The sequence below is a fragment of the Paralichthys olivaceus genome, chromosome 9 (assembly GCF_024713975.1).
Source record: "Paralichthys olivaceus isolate ysfri-2021 chromosome 9, ASM2471397v2, whole genome shotgun sequence".
Classification (NCBI taxonomy): domain Eukaryota; kingdom Metazoa; phylum Chordata; class Actinopteri; order Pleuronectiformes; family Paralichthyidae; genus Paralichthys; species Paralichthys olivaceus.
This window is the reverse complement of record NC_091101.1, coordinates 15,775,879-15,796,852: the sequence shown is the minus strand read 5'-3', so window position 1 is coordinate 15,796,852 and position 20,974 is coordinate 15,775,879. Positions and strand designations below refer to the sequence as shown.

At 41.2% G+C, this 20,974-nt stretch overlaps 4 protein-coding genes across 7 annotated transcripts in view; all 4 read left to right on the top strand.

Annotated features, from left to right (window-relative positions):
• Window positions 1-1,162: 1,162 nt before the first annotated feature.
• Window positions 1,163-3,879, top strand: LOC138411487 (protocadherin gamma-A12-like). The gene has a single exon (XM_069531960.1). It carries the CDS (start codon window positions 1,349-1,351, stop codon window positions 3,809-3,811), a length of 2,463 nt encoding a protein of 820 aa, XP_069388061.1. The 5' UTR covers window positions 1,163-1,348; the 3' UTR covers window positions 3,812-3,879.
• Window positions 3,880-4,902: 1,023 nt separating this feature from the next.
• Window positions 4,903-9,014, top strand: LOC138411414 (protocadherin gamma-A12-like). The gene is made up of 2 exons (XM_069531674.1): window positions 4,903-7,649; window positions 8,046-9,014. Exons 1-2 carry the CDS (start codon window positions 5,265-5,267, stop codon window positions 8,076-8,078), a joined length of 2,418 nt encoding a protein of 805 aa, XP_069387775.1. The 5' UTR covers window positions 4,903-5,264; the 3' UTR covers window positions 8,079-9,014.
• A 509-nt stretch (window positions 9,015-9,523) lies between these two features.
• The window catches only part of LOC109648067 (protocadherin gamma-A11-like), a 225,240-nt gene continuing 213,789 nt past the window's right edge, over window positions 9,524-20,974 (top strand). The window contains exon 1 of one of the 4 annotated variants that reach the window (XM_069531630.1): window positions 9,524-12,043. In XM_069531630.1, the coding sequence (XP_069387731.1) occupies window positions 9,659-12,043 (2,385 nt within the window). In that variant the 5' untranslated portion in view covers window positions 9,524-9,658. Of the gene's footprint in view, window positions 12,044-17,394; window positions 19,900-20,974 lie in introns of those variants that run through there. The other 3 variants (XM_069531650.1, XM_069531624.1, XM_069531645.1) reach the window with 3 other exon arrangements.
• LOC138411513 (protocadherin gamma-A12-like) lies at window positions 13,340-16,220 on the top strand. Its single transcript, XM_069532070.1, has 2 exons — window positions 13,340-16,102; window positions 16,215-16,220. Exons 1-2 carry the CDS (start codon window positions 13,718-13,720, stop codon window positions 16,218-16,220), a joined length of 2,391 nt encoding a protein of 796 aa, XP_069388171.1. The 5' UTR covers window positions 13,340-13,717.

Genomic DNA, 20,974 nt, shown 5'->3' with positions numbered 1-20,974 from the left:
TGTTAAACAGCCTTCAAAGCCAAGTGATCATCCTGTTGTCCCTGTCCATGGTCCTGAAACAATGGGAGCAACTAGGCATTTATTTTTCTCTTTTAGAAACATTATCTGTATTGCACAATTTCTTTTAAGGGTCAAACTATGAAGTTATTTTAACAACTTCAAAAGGAATAACATTTACCAACACATGATTTTTATATGCCTACAATTTGCGACATGATTTTCACGAGAGATTAAAAAAATCCTGGTGTAAATTTTGCTATAATTTAACAGTATGAAAATAAAACTTCAAGGTTGCATGAGCATATCAAGCCCAAACAGAGAGAGATTTGAGTTAATTCTGATCTCAATAGCAAAGAAAATTATTATCTCCTGGTTAATGTCACGACCCAGACAAATTAAAAAGGTCGAAAAATATACACTATGTCTGCAGCTGAGACCAGATTTGCTAGATATGCCCCAGCAGCACAGGCAAAGACAGAGCTCCTGAACACCTCTTTTTCTGTTGCTTAATCATAATGAACAGTTTTTTATATATATATTTTATTTATCATTACCTATATCAGTATTGCAAGCATACCGATTGGTTCAGTGGATGACTCAGAGGGGAGCATGCTCTGTAGGAAAATGTAGTTAAAATTTTGTCAGAGATTTGCTAATGTGATGGATATAAATTATGATGCATGTGTGTGTTGATTCGATAGGTTTCATTTGTAGATTGAGCCTGAATCTTCAACTAAAACTGGTATTTTATGTCTACAAATCCTTTGTGTGTGTATTTCACTTGTGGAATAAATAAAAAGTAAAGAAATAAACATTATAGAAGCAAGTGTTTCATGAATATTGCTAATTTCATTATATGGATAATAAGCAAGAATGTTTTCTAACAAAATAAAGACCTTGAAATCAATCCGTTTTCCCTTTTATATATTTTTCACAAAACATATTTTAACAGTTTCTAATTTGATGTAATCCATATCAGGCCATTACAGTAAATTATTTTTATTGAATAAGCTGGAGCTGTAGTTTATGCGTTTCTGTCATAGTTTGTTGTTGCAAAATATATCAAATCAATATACATTTACGTCTCTACAAGTACGGCGCGTTGCTCGCAGCTGTAAAGAGTGAGAAGCGACTCATGGTGCCGCTGTGGGTTAGAACAACAGCAGTACAGACATCTCCACCCACCGTTACTGCATCAAATACAGTTGGAAGAAACCCATTGTTTCCACGGCAATTTTTCATCGTGCTCGCTGCTGTGAAATATATAGTTTTTTTTACTCTGCTTTGCAACGGATTTGGTTTCTTAGGGACAATCATTTGTTCAAACGTAGAACGTATTTTTTCGAGGATGGGAGACAAAGGATTTTCAGCGCTTCGTCCAATCTTCTGGTGCTTTTTCTTTATTGTAACGCTGCATCTCGTCTACGGAGATTTGAGCTATTCTTCTCCAGAGGAGATGAAGCGCGAGTCAGTAATTGGAAATATAGCGAAGGATCTCGGACTTGATTTGAGGACGTTATCTTCTCGAAAGGCCCGTGTTGATATTGAAGGGACTCGGAAACGGTACTGTGACATGAATCTGAATACCGGGGATTTGATCACCACGGGGAGAATCGACAGAGAAAGCCTTTGTGGCAAGAAACCGTCGTGTGTTCTGAAAGTAGATCTGGTGTTAGAAAATCCTCTGGAGCTTCATCGTGTGAGTCTTCATGTTCAAGATATAAATGATAACTCGCCAAAATTCAAAAAGAATTTGATAGAAATGGAAATAAGCGAGTCAGCTGAGAAGGGAAACCGCTTCTCTATCGAGGAGGCCCATGACGCAGATATAGGTCAAAATACTGTTCAGAGGTACAACCTGCAAAAGAATGAAAACTTTATTCTCACTGTTGATAATAACAAGGTTGAACTTGTATTGGAGAATAAACTCGATCGAGAGAAACAAAAGGAGATTAATCTGCTCCTTACAGCTCTAGATGGTGGCTCTCCTCAGAGATCAGGTACCGTAGTTATACACGTCACTGTGCTGGATGCTAATGATAACGCCCCAGTGTTCAGTCAGGCCGTTTATAAAGCCAGTCTGCCTGAAAACTCTCCTCCTGAAACCGTAGTGATTAATGTCAGTGCTACTGACGCAGACGAAGGCGTGAATGGAGATGTGACGTATGACTTTGGTCACCTGACTGACGACGATGTAAACGTGTTTTCTATTGATCACAAAACGGGACAAATTACAGTAACTGGTGTGATTGACTTTGAAGAAAGAAGTTCTTTTGATATGAGGGTTGAAGCTAAAGATGGTTTAGGACTAACGTCTTACGCTAAAGTTATAATAGATGTTACTGATGTGAATGACAATGCTCCAGTTATATATTTAAAATCTCTGAGTAACCCCATACCTGAGAACGTGTCACCTGGTACAGAGGTGGGCATCATTAACGTGCAGGATGCAGATTCTGATAGTAACCAAAAGGTTCGCTGCTCCATTCAACAAAATGTCCCTTTTAAGTTAGTTCCTTCTATTAAAAACTATTATTCTCTGGTGACCACAGGACAACTGGACCGTGAACTAGTGTCAGATTACAACATTACAATCACTGCCACTGACGAGGGCTCTCCACCTCTGTCCTCCTCTAAAACTGTTCAGTTATCTGTAGCTGACATCAACGACAACCCACCTGTGTTTGAGGAACAGTCCTACAGCGCATATGTGACTGAAAATAACAAACCTGGCTCCACTTTATGTTCCGTTACTGCTCGGGACCCCGACTGGAGACAAAACGGTACAGTGGTTTATTCTCTGTTAGCTGGTGAGGTGAACGGTGCCCCGGTGTCCTCCTATCTGTCAGTGAACGGAGACACGGGGGTGATCCACGCTGTGAGGTCGTTTGATTATGAACAGTTCAGGAGCTTTAAAGTCCACGTGATGGCCAGAGACAACGGTTCTCCTCCGCTCAGCAGCAACGTGACCGTCAGCGTGTTCATATCGGATGTGAACGACAACTCTCCTCAGATACTGTACCCCGCCCCGGAGGGCAACTCCTTCATGACCGAGCTGGTCCCCAAAGCTGCACACGGAGGCTCTCTGGTGTCCAAAGTGATCGCGGTGGACGCGGACTCCGGACAGAACGCCTGGCTGTCCTATCATATAGTCAAATCCACTGATCCGGGACTTTTCACTATCGGTGTCCACAGCGGAGAGATCAGGACACAGCGGGACATTTCTGAGTCTGACAGCATGAAACAGAACCTTATTGTGGCGGTGAAAGATAACGGACAGCCCTCTCTGTCTGCCACCTGTTCCATGTATTTACTTATTTCTGATAACTTGGCTGAGGTGCCAGAGCTGAAGGACATTTCTTATGATGAGAAGAATTCCAAACTGACTTCTTACCTGATCATCGCGCTGGTCTCTGTCTCCACCTTCTTCCTGACCTTCATCATCATCATCCTGGGTGTGAGGTTTTGTCGCAGGAGAAAACCCAGAATGTTGTTTGACGGAGCTGTCGCCATCCCCAGCGCTTATCTCCCTCCTAATTACGCAGATGTTGATGGCACAGGAACTTTACGCAGCACTTACAATTATGACGCCTACCTGACAACAGGTTCTCGAACCAGTGACTTTAAGTTCGTGACATCTTACAATGACAACACACTGCCTGCTGACCAGACTCTGAGGAAAAGTCCTTCTGACTTTGCTGATCCGTTTGAAGACCTGGGGACCTCTTTAGAGGTAGGAACTGATCAAAGTCCTATATTGGTATTTAAACGTTTTGGCTTGTTTGAATCCTTTTACTCTCTATCTTGCTGAAGCACATGTTTCCGAATCCACAATGATAAAGTGAATGTGGTGTCCTTGGAGGAACAGTTATGGAAGGAGCCTTGACTGTTGTCCCCTGTACTGTCTCTGTATCATTCCAGGAGGTTTTTGCACATAATTAATAATTTCCCTTAAATATCAACCGATTGGTCACTTGTTCTCTAGTACTGTTGCCCACACCTCACCTATGTCATCATATGAGTAGCACTTTTGATTAAATATATTTTCCCAAGTCCCATCTCGGAGAATTAAATTTACTATTTAAAAGATTTCCTGTCAAAATAGTTTTAATACATAGTTCAGGTAAATTATTTTATAAAACTACTAATGTTGTATTTGGTGCTGTTCCGATTTTCAATCTAGTGAATAATTTGACAACAACTAGTTTCTTCAACCTGGTCTTTATCAGCAAACAAACTAGGCCTCATGGTAAAAAAACAACAACATGTCAACCAGCATTATACTTATGACTGAAGTTGTCACATAATTATAACTATTAGCTTGGAATGAATCCCTCGGGCAAGCTTTATAGTTTCTGTTAAAACATTATAGGTCGTTGTTACGCAGCTGATCACTGTCATTTTTCAGCAAGTGATGGAAACAGCTGCGAGCCTATTCCTGACCAAGCACTAAAAGATTCATATCAGAGAATAGTATTTTTTCAAATTCAGAATTCCCATGAGAAGAGTCTATGATCAGTCTTTAGATCAACTGAGCTTCAAGGATCTTAGTGGACAGCATATGTAAGACGTCACTGTCTCTCTTCGTGGTGCTGAAACACTCCTGGACAACTCAGGCAAAAACCGTAGTTGGAGATTTGTTTTTCTCCGAAAGCTACGCTTTACTTTATGAAAAATAATAAAAATGATAATTTTTTGGATTATTGTAAAACTTAATTGCCACAGTCCATTGTCTTGACACAGAGTGTTTTAATACATCTATTAAAACTTGTATTTGTCTTAAGGGTGGTCGGATAAATATGCTCATGCTAGCTTTAATCACTGCTTTAAAGCTGAAGCAAAAGTAACATTTATAGGCGCTCAACTGTATTGTGGTAAAATGTACAAACCTGGTGTTGAGCCGATGAAAGGGGTACATTTGCAGGGTTTTTTTACGTAAAAAAATGGTTAATATTCAGTGAGTGAATATTGTCTCAACTTGGTTTGAAACTATCTGAAAATATATTTTATTGCACATTACTGTAAATTTGAAAATATCACTCATGGTGTCGCTGTTGGCTGACGGGAAATAGAAACTCACCACTCCACCCACCTCAACTGAATATTTCAGTAGCAGATTCTTCTGAGTAACGGTTAAATTTCCGATCATATTCGGTCGAGTCCACTGCTGTGAAGTGTAACATTATTATTCTTTTTGGACGGATATTATTTCATCGCACTGGAAAGGATACATTTTACAAGCTAGGGAAAGGTTTTGTGCCAGGATGGGAGACAAAGGATTTTCAGCGCTTCGTCGGAGCGTCTGCTTCGTTTCCTTCATTCTAATGCTGAATGTAGTTTGTGGAGACCTGAGTTATTCTATTCAAGAGGAGATGAAACGAGGATCTGTTATTGGAAATATAGCGAAGGATCTCGGTATTGATCTGAGGACCTTGTCTTCTCGAAAGGCCCGTGTTGATTTTGAGGGGACACAACAGCGCTACTGTGACATGAATCTGAATACCGGGGATTTGATCACCACGGAGAGAATCGACAGAGAAAACCTTTGTGGCAAGAAACCGTCGTGTGTGTTAGTGGTAGACCTGCTGTTAGAGAATCCTCTGGAACTCCATCGTGTGAGTCTTCATGTTCAAGATGTAAACGACAATTCTCCAAAATTCAAAAATAATTTGATTGAAATGGAAATACGCGAGTCAGCTGATAAGGGAAACCGCTTCTCTATCGAGGAGGCCCATGACGCAGATATAGGTCAAAATACTGTTCAGAGGTACAACCTGCAAAAGAATGACAACTTTATTCTCGCTGTTGATAATAACAAGGTTGAACTTGTATTGGAAAATACACTTGATCGAGAGAAACAAAAGGAGATTAGTCTGCTTCTGACAGCTCTAGATGGTGGCTCTCCTCAGAGATCAGGTACCGTAGTTATACACGTCACTGTGCTGGATGCTAACGATAACGCCCCAGTGTTCAGTCAGGCCGTTTATAAAGCCAGTCTGCCTGAAAACTCTCCTCCTGATACCGTAGTGATTAATGTCAGTGCTACTGACGCAGACGAAGGAGTGAATGGAGATGTGACGTATGACTTCGGTCACGTGACTGACGACGACGTAAACTTGTTTTCTATCGAATCTAAAACGGGAGAAATCAGAGTAACTGGTGTGATTGACTTTGAACAAAGGAGTTCTTTTGAAATGAGAGTTGAAGCTAAGGATGGTTTAGGACTAACGTCTTATGCTAAAGTTATAATAGATGTTACTGATGTGAACGACAATGCTCCAGTTATATATTTAAAATCACTGGCTAACCCCATACCTGAGAACGTGTCACCTGGTACAGAGGTGGGCATCATTAACGTGCAAGACAGAGACTCTGAGAATAACAGACAGGTTCGCTGCTCCATTCAACAAAATGTCCCTTTTAAGTTAGTTCCTTCTATTAAAAACTATTATTCTCTGGTGACCACAGGACAACTGGACCGTGAACTAGTGTCAGATTACAACATTACAATCACTGCCACTGACGAGGGCTCTCCACCTCTGTCCTCCTCTAAAACTGTTCAGTTATCTGTAGCTGACATCAACGACAACCCACCTGTGTTTGAGGAACAGTCCTACAGCGCATATGTGAGTGAAAATAACAAACCTGGCTCCACTTTATGTTCCGTTACTGCTCGAGACCCCGACTGGAGACAAAACGGTACAGTGGTTTATTCTCTGTTAGCTGGTGAGGTGAACGGTGCCCCGGTGTCCTCCTATCTGTCAGTGAACGGAGACACGGGGGTGATCCACGCTGTGAGGTCGTTTGATTATGAACAGTTCAGGAGCTTTAAAGTCCACGTGATGGCCAGAGACAACGGTTCTCCTCCGCTCAGCAGCAACGTGACCGTCAGCGTGTTCATATCGGATGTGAACGACAACTCTCCTCAGATACTGTACCCCGCCCCGGAGGGCAACTCCTTCATGACCGAGCTGGTCCCCAAAGCTGCACACGGAGGCTCTCTGGTGTCCAAAGTGATCGCGGTGGACGCGGACTCCGGACAGAACGCCTGGCTGTCCTATCATATAGTCAAATCCACTGATCCGGGACTTTTCACTATCGGTGTCCACAGTGGAGAGATCAGGACACAGCGGGACATTTCTGAGTCTGACAGCATGAAACAGAACCTTATTGTGGCGGTGAAAGATAACGGACAGCCCTCTCTGTCTGCCACCTGTTCCATGTATTTACTTATTTCTGATAACTTGGCTGAGGTGCCAGAGCTGAAGGACATTTCTTATGATGAGAAGAATTCCAAACTGACTTCTTACCTGATCATCGCGCTGGTCTCTGTCTCCACCTTCTTCCTGACCTTCATCATCATCATCCTCGGTGTGAGGTTTTGTCGCAGGAGAAAACCCAGAATGTTGTTTGACGGAGCTGTCGCCATCCCCAGCGCTTATCTCCCTCCTAATTACGCAGATGTTGATGGCACAGGAACTTTACGCAGCACTTACAATTATGACGCCTACCTGACAACAGGTTCTCGAACCAGTGACTTTAAGTTCGTGACATCTTACAATGACAACACACTGCCTGCTGACCAGACTCTGAGGAAAAGTCCTTCTGACTTTGCTGATCCGTTTGAAGACCTGGGGACCTCTTTAGAGGTAGGGGCTTTTTAAATTAGTGTATTTGTTTAAAGTGATGTTTATTGGGTTGTTCGTGGTCCCCGAGCTCAGTAACAAGTTGTCTCCCAAATTCCAAAGTGCTTTGAACTAAAATACTTGGTTTATCAATAGTCATAAAACAAAATTAGAAAGATTCATATTTGTTTCCCTTTGTATTCAATAACCACGTATGGCTATGTGTTTGAGACAATCTCTTCCCTTCAGTTTCTTGTCAATATGGTATTTTGATGGATTCACTTTGTGTTTTCTGTATCATGAAAGCAATCTGTTAATGTCTTTTCCGACAAGTAGCTATGTCACATTTTCAATTCTGTTCACTTTTTTTTCAAATCTATTAGGTTTTGACTGTGTTCAATATATCCATATTGATTTTAGGTAAAGAAAATGAAACACCAATGTGTTGTTTGATACATCAGAAAAGTTGGGCCTCATGGAAGAAGGTCATTGCAAGAACAAGTGCAATTGTGAGGCCGTGGCAGAGTTACTTTAGTAAAAGAAGTGATGCACATGATCCTCTAATGGTTTGTTGTCCAGCAGTTTTTGTCAATCAGCAGCACGCATCATGTTTTATCTATGACCGTTAAGTGTCAATGACTCGTTGAATATCTGCTGTTTCTGTAACTGATTCTACCTTGGTGCACGGTACGCACATATGTAAAAAGGGAATAATTACATTCATTGAGTCTAAAAACACTGGTCTACGGTCGACACAAATTAAGAATCCACATACCGATCTCTTTGTGCCACAAGTATCTCAAAGTATCTGTCCATGGTGCTGAACTGCTGCTCATGCTGTAGCAAAATGTTTGTCTTTGTCCTAAGCAACTCTGCTAAAGTAGAATTATAACAAACCAAATAAAAGCATAATAATTGAAAGTACTTCTTATTCTTATAATATTTCTATTACTCTCAACAACAAATTAATAGAAATATTTATAATACATTATTTAATAATAATTTCACATAAAAAATATGACAACATTCTATAGTCATTTGTCCTTTTCTACTAGGTGGTGATGTAGTTATTTTTCAAAGATCTCCAATTTTCTTATAAGCTTTTAACTTTAGGGGCACAAGGTGTTTAAGTGTAATTTGGTCAATTGTTCAATTCCTGTATGTTTTGACTTATGATTATAAATGCACCACGGCATTCAGAAGGAAATATATATTTTTACTGCACCCCATTTATCTGACAGCTTTAGTCCATTGTTACTTTTCAGATTAAGTTTTTAAAATTAAAACAAGTTTATAAGCATTATTAAAGATTTAAACAGTGGTTTCCATAGTATTGTGTGACTTACAATCACAATGGATTTGTTTAAACAGAACAGGAATTTGATATACTTTCAGTGCTGTGTTGATACTAATTCTATATTACTTTGAGGAGATCTTTTATTAAGGACTGTTACTTTGCATACTGTGGTATTTGTACTTTTAATAAAGCAGATATTCTATAAGTAACCTATACTTCTTCAATCACTGTCCATAGTGATCCTTGCCTTTGTACTGTGCTGGAGCCATTATTCTTCATCTAAAACAATACTGAGAGTATTTAAGTTGTCTTCTTGGCAACATATTGAGGACGTAATACATTGGTTGTTTTCAATTCAATTTTTTCTTCGCTTTGCTTATTATCACTTGCTTTGTGGCTTTTCTCATCTGATAATTTACCAGTCACGTGGAGGCAGGTGAATGAAACGGGTCATTTTAGTCTTTATGAAGAATATTTGCTATTATACGACTGTAAAGATAAAATGAGACTGATGGTGTCGCTGTTGCCTGACAGACTTTAAATGCACACCACTCCACCCAGGGTTACTACGTGGGAATCGCTTGTAATATCCCGCAGAGCCAGTTAAATCCTCGAAAATATTTAGTCGTGTTTCGTCGTGCCTTTCAGTGCTGGATTATTGAAACCTTTTCCATCAGTTTTATTCTTTTGTACTGGACACCAAGTCGTGCAGGCTCGGGACACGTTTTATCTGAGGATGGGAGACAAAGGATTCATAGCTCTTCCTCCGATCATCTGCTTCGTGCCCTTTATTCTAACGCTGCACCTCGTTTATGGAGACCTGAGTTATTCTACACCAGAGGAGATGAAACGAGGATCTGTTATTGGAAATGTAGCAAAGGATCTCGGTATTGATCTCAGAACCTTATCTTCCAGACAGACCCGTGTAGACTTTGGTGGAAATCGGAAACGGTACTGTGATATTAATTTGAACACTGGTGATTTGATCACCACGGACAGAATCGACAGAGAAAGCCTTTGTGGAAAAAAACCATCGTGTGTTCTGAAAGTAGATCTGGTGTTAGAAAATCCTTTGGAGCTTCATCGTGTGAGTCTTCATGTTCAAGATGTAAACGACAACTCGCCGCAATTCAATGACAATTTGATAGAAATGGAAATAAGCGAGTCAGCAGATAAAGGAAACCGCTTCTCTATCGAGGAGGCCCATGACGCAGATATAGGTCAAAATACTGTTCAGAGGTACAACCTGCAAAAGAATGAAAACTTTATTCTCGCTGTTGATAATAACAAGGTTGAACTTGTATTGGAAAATACACTTGATCGAGAGAAACAAAAGGAGATTAATTTGCTTCTGACAGCTCTAGATGGCGGCTCTCCTCAGAGATCAGGTACCGTAGTTATACACGTCACTGTGCTGGATGCTAATGATAACGCCCCCGTGTTCAGTCAGGCCGTTTATAAAGCCAGTCTGCCTGAAAACTCTCCTCCTGATACCGTAGTGATTAATGTCAGTGCTACTGATGCAGATGAAGGCGTGAATGGAGATGTGACGTATCAGTTTGGTCACGTGTCGGACGATGAGATAAATATGTTTTCTATCGATTCTAAAACGGGACAAATTATAGTAACTGGTGTGACTGACTTTGAAGAAAGAAGTTCTTTTGAAATGAGAGTGAAAGCTAAAGATGGTTTAGGACTAACATCTTACGCTAAAGTTATAATAGATGTTACTGATGTGAACGACAATGCTCCAGTTATATATTTAAAATCCCTGAGTAACCCCATACCTGAGAACGTGTCACCTGGTTCAGAGGTGGGCATCATTAACGTGCAGGATGCAGATTTGGATACGAACCAAAATGTTCGCTGCTCCATTCAACAAAATGTCCCTTTTAAGTTAGTTCCTTCTATTAAAAACTATTATTCTCTGGTGTCCACAGGACAACTGGACCGTGAACTAGTGTCAGATTACAACATTACAATCACTGCCACTGACGAGGGCTCTCCACCTCTGTCCTCCTCTAAAACTGTTCAGTTATCTGTAGCTGACATCAACGACAACCCACCTGTGTTTGAGGAACAGTCCTACAGCGCATATGTGACTGAAAATAACAAACCTGGCTCCACTTTATGTTCCGTTACTGCTCGGGACCCCGACTGGAGACAAAACGGTACAGTGGTTTATTCTCTGTTAGCTGGTGAGGTGAACGGTGCCCCGGTGTCCTCCTATCTGTCAGTGAACGGAGACACGGGGGTGATCCACGCTGTGAGGTCGTTTGATTTTGAACAGTTCAGGAGCTTTAAAGTCCACGTGATGGCCAGAGACAACGGTTCTCCTCCGCTCAGCAGCAACGTGACCGTCAGCGTGTTCATATCGGATGTGAACGACAACTCTCCTCAGATACTGTACCCCGCCCCGGAGGGCAACTCCTTCATGACCGAGCTGGTCCCCAAAGCTGCACACGGAGGCTCTCTGGTGTCTAAAGTGATCGCGGTGGACGCGGACTCCGGACAGAACGCCTGGCTGTCCTATCATATAGTCAAATCCACTGATCCGGGACTTTTCACTATTGGTGTCCACAGCGGAGAGATCAGGACACAGCGGGACATTTCTGAGTCTGACAGCATGAAACAGAACCTTATTGTGGCGGTGAAAGATAACGGACAGCCCTCTCTGTCTGCCACCTGTTCCATGTATTTACTTATTTCTGATAACTTGGCTGAGGTGCCAGAGCTGAAGGACATTTCTTATGATGAGAAAAATTCCAAACTGACCTCTTACCTGATCATCGCGCTGGTCTCTGTCTCCACCTTCTTCCTGACCTTCATCATCATCATCCTGGGTGTGAGGTTTTGTCGCAGGAGAAAACCCAGAATGTTGTTTGACGGAGCTGTCGCCATCCCCAGCGCTTATCTCCCTCCTAATTACGCAGATGTTGATGGCACAGGAACTTTACGCAGCACTTATAATTATGACGCCTACCTGACAACAGGTTCTCGAACCAGTGACTTTAAGTTCGTGACATCTTACAATGACAACACCCTGCCTGCTGACCAGACTCTGAGGAAAAGTCCTTCAGACTTTGCTGATGCGTTTGAAGACCTGGGGACCTCTTTAGAGGTAGGAACTGATCAAATTCCTTTGCTGGTCAAGGCTGATGCATATTTACGTTCTTTTTTTGTGTGTCCGTTTATTTCTACTTTTCGTCCAAAATGTAAGTGTTCAACAGTTGTTGAATTGAAATGTCCTCTGAAGGAATTGAGACTTAATTTTCTTCATACATTTCATACAAGGCGACGTCAGCAACTTTTTAACATAATTTAAACTTTTCCTATCCATAACAGTCACCGTTTCTAATATCATTGATAAACGTTTTTTTTTACTCGGTTGTCTCTCTTTTCAACTTGGTCCTCATTTTACAACAATAACTCCCGACAAATAACTTGTGTTGGTTTCTGAAACCTGTACCTGTTTGATTACATTCATTGACTTCATTCTGTATTTAATGTAGAGGAACTAACGCGCCTATGTTTTCCAACTTGCTTGTCTCTCAGAGACACTTGGACTTGCGGACAAACTGCTCCGATCATATTCACACCTTTGTGAAATGACGACTGTTGAAGGAGCAGTACTTTTTATTGAAGGTTTTTGCGCAGGCTTTCAACATTTTTAAGCTTCCCGTTCTTAGATGCACGATTCATTTTCAACTGATACAAATTTGTTGGTCGCCTATAATCAAGTGATAAGTGGACATATAGTTCAGAATCAGTCCACCATCACCTCAGGCCCTAGCATCAGTCTGTATTTACTTTCGTTAAATGTTTGACTTGCATTTTGCCATTAGAAAAATATAGCTTTTTATTTTATTTGTGCTTTTAGCCCTGTCATATCTGACAGCCTCTGTCCATGGTGCTGAAACAATCTTAATGATCTCACAAAATAATTGATGTAATCACATAAACTACAGCTGTAATTACAAAAACTACTTCTACTACTACTACTACTAATAATAATGTTGATAATAATAATAATAAATTGTTATTACTGAGATTACTTTAATTTAAATGAATGCTGGCTAACATCTTGATAAGCAGGCATCACACTCAGTTTGATTTTTACAATGTTGGTACATGCTTCATTATTATATGTAATTGATAGTTCTCTACGTTTTTTTTTTCTTTAAAATTAGAATTATTTCCATAGTTTCTGTTGACAAACCACATTCTAACACTTTGACGCAACACAATCAAAGCTATCATTTGTTACTGTGCCGAAGCCTTTTGAAGGCTACAAACTGAGTTCCATTAAGGTTTGGTGTATACTTGGGACAACAACCACCAAGAACTGTAACCCTGAGCCAATTATGAATAGATCAGAGTTTTGTCAGAGTTGAATGAAATGGTTTTAACCACTTATACACAATAATGTGTCTGTAACGTTTATTGTACACATAGAGTGAAGTATATCCAGTAGTGAGTATGACTATTTGTCATAGTGGCATTTTCAAAGACACCAATCTAGTGCTTTGTAAGACTGGTCAATTGTGCAGATGTAAAGATAAAAATATGACTGCTGGTGTCGCTGTTGGCTTACAGACAATGAACACACACCACTCCACCCACTACTGCTGCATGGGAATCGGGTGTAATTTTCCAGAGAAGCAGTTAAATCCTCGAGTATGTTTTGTCGTGTTTCATCGTGACATTAAGTTTTGGATTATTGATATCTTTTCTACATATTGCGTTTTTGCACCGGATATAAGTTTTACAGGCTAAGGACGCGTTTTGAGTCGGGATGGGAGACAAAGGATTTTCAGCACTTCGTCCCACTCTCTGCTTCGTTTCCGTTATTCTAACGCTGCAACTCGTTTATGGAGACCTGAGTTATTCTACACCAGAAGAGATGAAACGAGGGTCTGTTATTGGAAATGTAGCAAAGGATCTCGGTCTTGATATGAGGACCTTATCATCTCGAAAGGCCCGGGTCGATATTGAAGGGACACGTAAACGGTACTGTGACATGAATCTGAATAACGGGGATTTGATCACCACGGAGAGAATCGACAGAGAAAGCCTTTGTGGAAAGAAACCGTCGTGTGTTCTCAAAGTAGATCTGGTGTTAGAAAATCCTCTGCAGCTTCATCGTGTCAGTCTTCATGTTCAAGATGTAAATGACAACTCTCCAAAATTTAGACAGAATTTGATTGAAATGGAAATAAGCGAGTCAGCTGAGAAGGGAAACCGCTTCTCTATCGAGGAGGCCCATGACGCAGATATAGGTCAAAATACTGTTCAGAGGTACAACCTGCAAAAGAATGACCACTTTATTCTCGCTGTTGATAATAACCAGGTGGAGCTTGTATTGGAGAATAAACTCGATCGTGAAAAGCAAAACGAGATTAATCTGCTTCTGACAGCTCTAGATGGCGGCTCTCCTCAGAGATCAGGTACCGTAGTTATACACGTCACTGTGCTGGATGCTAATGATAACGCCCCAGTGTTCAGTCAGGCCGTTTATAAAGCCAGTCTGCCTGAAAACCCTCCTCCTGATACCGTAGTGATTAATGTCAGTGCTACTGACGCAGACGAAGGAGTGAATGGAGACGTAAATTATCAAATCGGTCACGTGTCGGATGACGACGTCAAATTATTTTCAATTGATCCTAAAACAGGAGAAATTACAGTAACCGGTGTGATTGACTTTGAAGAAAGAAGTTCTTTTGAAATGAGAATTCAAGCTAAGGATGGTTTAGGACTAACATCTTACGCTAAAGTTATAATTGATGTTACTGATGTGAACGACAATGCTCCAGTTATATATTTAAAATCCCTGAGTAACCCCATACCTGAGAACGTGTCACCTGGTACAGAGGTGGGCATCATTAACGTGCAGGATGCAGATTCTGATAGTAACCAAAAGGTTCGCTGCTCCATTCAACAAAATGTTCCTTTTAAGTTAGTTCCTTCTATTAAAAACTATTATTCTCTGGTGACCACAGGACAACTGGACCGTGAACTAGTGTCAGATTACAACATTACAATCACTGCCACTGACGAGGGCTCTCCACCTCTGTCCTCCTCTAAAACTGTTCAGTTATCTGTAGCTGACATCAACGACAACCCCCCTGTGTTTGAGGAACAGTCCTACAGCGCATATGTGAGTGAAAATAACAAACCTGGCTCCACTTTATGTTCCGTTACTGCTCGAGACCCCGACTGGAGACAAAACGGTACAGTGGTTTATTCTCTGTTAGCTGGTGAGGTGAACGGTGCCCCGGTGTCCTCCTATCTGTCAGTGAACGGAGACACGGGGGTGATCCACGCTGTGAGGTCGTTTGATTATGAACAGTTCAGGAGCTTTAAAGTCCACGTGATGGCCAGAGACAACGGTTCTCCTCCGCTCAGCAGCAACGTGACCGTCAGCGTGTTCATATCAGATGTGAACGACAACTCTCCTCAGATACTGTACCCCGCCCCGGAGGGCAACTCCTTCATGACCGAGCTGGTCCCCAAAGCTGCACACGGAGGCTCTCTGGTGTCCAAAGTGATCGCGGTGGACGCGGACTCCGGACAGAACGCCTGGCTGTCCTATCATATAGTCAAATCCACTGATCCGGGACTTTTCACTATCGGTGTCCACAGCGGAGAGATCAGGACACAGCGGGACATTTCTGAGTCTGACAGCATGAAACAGAATCTTATTGTGGCGGTGAAAGATAACGGACAGCCCTCTCTGTCTGCCACCTGTTCCATGTATTTACTTATTTCTGATAACTTGGCTGAGGTGCCAGAGCTGAAGGACATTTCTTATGATGAGAAGAATTCCAAACTGACCTCTTACCTGATCATCGCGCTGGTCTCTGTCTCCACCTTCTTCCTGACCTTCATCATCATCATCCTCGGTGTGAGGTTTTGTCGCAGGAGAAAACCCAGAATGTTGTTTGACGGAGCTGTCGCCATCCCCAGCGCTTATCTCCCTCCTAATTACGCAGATGTTGATGGCACAGGAACTTTACGCAGCACTTACAATTATGACGCCTACCTGACAACAGGTTCCAGAACCAGTGACTTTAAGTTCGTGACATCTTACAATGACAACACACTGCCTGCTGACCAGACTCTGAGGAAAAGTCCTTCTGACTTTGCTGATGTGTTTGGTACACCAGATGATTCTCCAGAGGTAGGCGGCATACATTTTAAATGTAACATTTAAAGCTGATTATGGCCACTCATCATCATGAATTTGAAGCAACCTTTTATGTAAATGTTGGTATTTTCTGTACCTCCTAAAGTTGTAGCAGAAGCAAATAGGCCTACTTTTACTGTAGTTTTTTTTTAAGCACAGGGGACTTACCTGTGGTATTTAACTTACCTGTGAAAATATGAGGTGAACTTTTTTCCTTTCACATTTAAATACATGGCATTGTGTAACTCAGACCTGCATTACACTAATACATGGTCTTTAATTATTATTAAAAAGTCACTCTTAACATAGAATCCAAGTACATTTTTTTGTCAACCAATAGACATTTTGTACCAAACCGCTCATCGGCCTTTCATCTCTATGTTATATTGAAATGTATAATTACTGTTAATCTTTGATGACAAAATATACCTGCATCGATCATTCATTTTGGGGCATAGCTTTATCTTTTACTCTCATCATATAAATCAAAGCTTTCATTCAGTGATGCACTTGCTGAAATACGGGTTCACTAAACATCTGTGCTTGGGCGACCTGCAATTTTGAACCATAGTTTGATAAAATGGTATTTTTTGTCAGATGTTTATCACCACCTTTAACATGTTATCCTTTTCCTTAACTGGTTGAAAGTTGAACCTTTTCTTTAATAAATATGTAGTTTACTGACCTTTTCAAGACATCAGCTTAACATCACTTACAGTGTGCACATTAAACTTTATACTTACATGTATCTATTTTTTATACAGCATTTGTCAGAATCACATCTTTCAAAAGAACAACCTCCCATTCTAGATTAAGTAATTGTGAAAACAACTAATTATTTTATGGGTCTCATGATATTTGAAATTAACAAAATGTTTTTGATTTTGTCACATTAGATAACATGTAATTTATCCCTTTACACTAGATATGTAACTTAAGTATTATTTTATTATGAATTTTCGGTGATCAGTTTGTCCTGTTAATACTTTAAGGGCGGTTTTGTTGAATATGACAAAATTGGCTCAAGCCATCGCTGTTCAATCGCTGTCCATGGTGCTGAATGGTATATCCTCTATAACCCACCTGTTAAAATAAAAACAATATAACGATTAATTTCACTTGGAATATATGGCATTCTTACTAAGCATGGCAGCAGCTGTGGAATAGAACTTTTACCTAGTATTTATTTATTTGTAATATTGCAAATAAACTCAGGGCGTCGCTGCTCACTAGCACATATGAAGATAATTTCTCCACCCACGACAAAAGGAGTATTCCAAGCATTAAGTCGAGAGCTGCCATTGCTGTAGGAGCGACGTATGTTGATTTTTTCCATCGCGTTGTAATTTCACCAGGGACAAGTAGATTTTTGTGGCTGTGTCTACGCTCTGGAAACAATAATGGACCTCAGAAGGAAGTCGTTGCTTAGTCTGGTGTTCGGATTTGCTCTTTGCGTCCACATCACCACGGCAGACCTCAGCTACTCAGTTCCGGAGGAGATGAGGCCCGGGTCCATTGTTGGAAATATCGCAAAGGACCTCGGCTTGGAAGTAGGGAAATTATTCACTCGCAAAGCCCGTATTGACACCGAGGAAAACCACCAGCACTACTGCGATATTAATCTAAAAACTGGAGATTTTGTCATTAGGGAAAAGATAGACAGAGAGGAATTATGTGCGGAGAAGGTTTCCTGTTTGCTTAAATTCGAATTGGTCTTAGAGAGTCCTCTGGAGCTGCACCGCATTTCACTGCTCATCCAGGATGTGAATGATAATACACCCGTTTTTCCAAAGGATACAATTAAGTTGGAAATAAGAGAATCAGCCGACAAAGGAGCTCGATATCGTGTCAACGAAGCACACGATGCAGACCTCGGACAAAACACAGTAAAACAATACAATTTAGAAAAGAACGAACATTTTGTTTTATCAGTTCGAGACGACAGCGATGGATCTAAGAGCGTCGAGTTGGTGTTAGACAAAGAGCTTGACCGTGAAAAGGAGCACGATTTAAATTTCATGCTGATTGCAGTTGATGGTGGCGTCCCACAAAGATCCGGAACTGCTAATATACATGTTAGTGTGTTAGATGCTAATGATAACGCACCGGTGTTTGACCAGGCTGTTTACAAAGCCAGTCTACCGGAAAACGCTGCCGTTGATACTGTTGTTGTCGCAGTCAGTGCCAGTGATGAAGATGAGGGAATCAATGGGGAGGTGACATATGAATTCAGTCGTATTTCAGAAAGAGCTAAAAGGGTTTTTTCACTGAACAGTAAAACCGGAGAGATAAAAGTCATAGGACCACTAGATTTCGAGAGTAATTCTAAATATGAAATGCGCATTGATGCCAAAGATGGTTACGGACTTTCATCTGACTCTAAAGTCATGATTGATATTATTGATGTTAATGATAACGCCCCGGTTATATATCTAAAATCACTGACCAATCCCATGCCAGAGAACGTGTCACCTGGTACAGAGGTGGGCATCGTCAACGTGCAGGACAGAGACTCTGAGACAAGCGGACAGGTTCGCTGCTCCATTCAACAAAATGTCCCTTTTAAGTTAGTCCCTTCTATTAAAAACTATTATTCTCTGGTGACCACAGGACAACTGGACCGTGAACTAGTGTCAGATTACAACATTACAATCACTGCCACTGACGAGGGCTCTCCACCTCTGTCCTCCTCTAAAACTGTTCAGTTATCTGTAGCTGACATCAACGACAACCCACCTGTGTTTGAGGAACAGTCCTACAGCGCATATGTGACTGAAAATAACAAACCTGGCTCCACTTTATGTTCCGTTACTGCTCGAGACCCCGACTGGAGACAAAACGGTACAGTGGTTTATTCTCTGTTAGCTGGTGAGGTGAACGGTGCCCCGGTGTCCTCCTATCTGTCAGTGAACGGAGACACGGGGGTGATCCACGCTGTGAGGTCGTTTGATTATGAACAGTTCAGGAGCTTTAAAGTCCACGTGATGGCCAGAGACAACGGTTCTCCTCCGCTCAGCAGCAACGTGACCGTCAGCGTGTTCATATCGGATGTGAACGACAACTCTCCTCAGATACTGTACCCCGCCCCGGAGGGCAACTCCTTCATGACCGAGCTGGTCCCCAAAGCTGCACACGGAGGCTCTCTGGTGTCCAAAGTGATCGCGGTGGACGCGGACTCCGGACAGAACGCCTGGCTGTCCTATCATATAGTCAAATCCACTGATCCGGGACTTTTCACTATTGGCGTCCACAGCGGAGAGATCAGGACACAGCGGGACATTTCTGAGTCTGACAGCATGAAACAGAATCTTATTGTGGCGGTGAAAGATAACGGACAGCCCTCTCTGTCTGCCACCTGTTCCATGTATTTACTTATTTCTGATAACTTGGCTGAGGTGCCAGAGCTGAAGGACATTTCTTATGATGAGAAGAATTCCAAACTGACCTCTTACCTGATCATCGCGCTGGTCTCTGTCTCCACCTTCTTCCTGACCTTCATCATCATCATCCTGGGTGTGAGGTTTTGTCGCAGGAGAAAACCCAGAATGTTGTTTGACGGAGCTGTCGCCATCCCCAGCGCTTATCTCCCTCCTAATTACGCAGATGTTGATGGCACAGGAACTTTACGCAGCACTTACAATTATGACGCCTACCTGACAACAGGTTCCAGAACCAGTGACTTTAAGTTCGTGACATCTTACAATGACAACACACTGCCTGCTGACCAGACTCTGAGGAAAAGTCCTTCTGACTTCGTAGATATGTTTGGAGGTGTTGATGATTCTCCAGAGGTAGGAATAATTCTATGAATGAAAACGCATTAATGTTTTATTTTACTGCTTTATTGTGGTCAAAAATATCTCATGTGTTCACATGATGACAGATGTAAAAGTCTTACCAATTGAAGTTACCATCAATCCTTCCAATATGTAACAGGCTTCCATCTTGAAATGTGCTTTTGTTGAAATCATCACTCCATTTTTGATATCCACCTTTCTCCAGAGGGATAATGGCATTGGAACTTTATACATCACTTATTAATATGGTGCTCATAACTGAAGACTTGTTGTAGAAACATTGTGTGCCATCACATACCACATCACACTGAGTCTTACTAACTTTGTCGAAGAATGTAATTAGCTTTTAGTGGTGTGAGCTGCTTTATATTTTACCTCTGTGATTGGTGTTATCCTCCACTTTGTCTATTTTTAATGTGATTACCACGCAGGATTGTATACAGCCCTTTGGACATCTGGATGGTCAACAGGACTATTGTTATGATAACAAGGGCTATTTATTTGTGGCCTTATATTGGTTGTTATTGTTTTGTTGTGCTTGGCTGCTCAAGTGATGCAGATATTTTGATCCATGATTCTTAGAGGTAGATAGATGCCTGTGCTTGTTTCAGCAATATTTGTTTTTAAACCCAAACAAATTAAAATCAGATCTCAAATGGCTTAAACTTATTTTTTTTATTCATCTTCACTCTTTAGTCAAAATTCTAAATATTTAATTAAACAATTTACACTTCAAACTTAACACAAAAACAAAGAAAAGTCAAACATAACCCTACAATTATTTAGTTTCATGTTAATAGAATGAAAACCTCACTCTAATGTTATAGGACATGTTACAAAAACCTTCACAATGTCTCCCATTGAAACGCCTGAACTTGTTTACTTCCTTTCTTATCATTTAGGCTACACACTGCTTCCTGCTATTTCCCTTAACTTGGCCATTGAATGAAAATCCATCTATCACCACCACTTTGAAATCTTATGAACAAGCTCGAGAAACAGGGGCACATTATCAATCAAATGAGACGCAGTAGGTGACTTTTCTTCTCCAGGACACTCACAGCATTTT

What these genes read in the sequence shown, in the direction of transcription:
- LOC138411487 (XM_069531960.1), top strand. Translation starts at nt 1,349, where the DNA reads ATGGGAGACAAAGGATTTTCAGCGCTTCGTCCAATCTTCTGGTGCTTT.
- LOC138411414 (XM_069531674.1), top strand. Translation starts at nt 5,265, where the DNA reads ATGGGAGACAAAGGATTTTCAGCGCTTCGTCGGAGCGTCTGCTTCGTT. An exon ending in ACCTGGGGACCTCTTTAGAG is followed by an intron (nt 7,650 to 8,045) that starts GTAGGGGCTTTT and finishes TATTGATTTTAG; the next exon opens with GTAAAGAAAATGAAACACCA.
- LOC138411513 (XM_069532070.1), top strand. Translation starts at nt 13,718, where the DNA reads ATGGGAGACAAAGGATTTTCAGCACTTCGTCCCACTCTCTGCTTCGTT.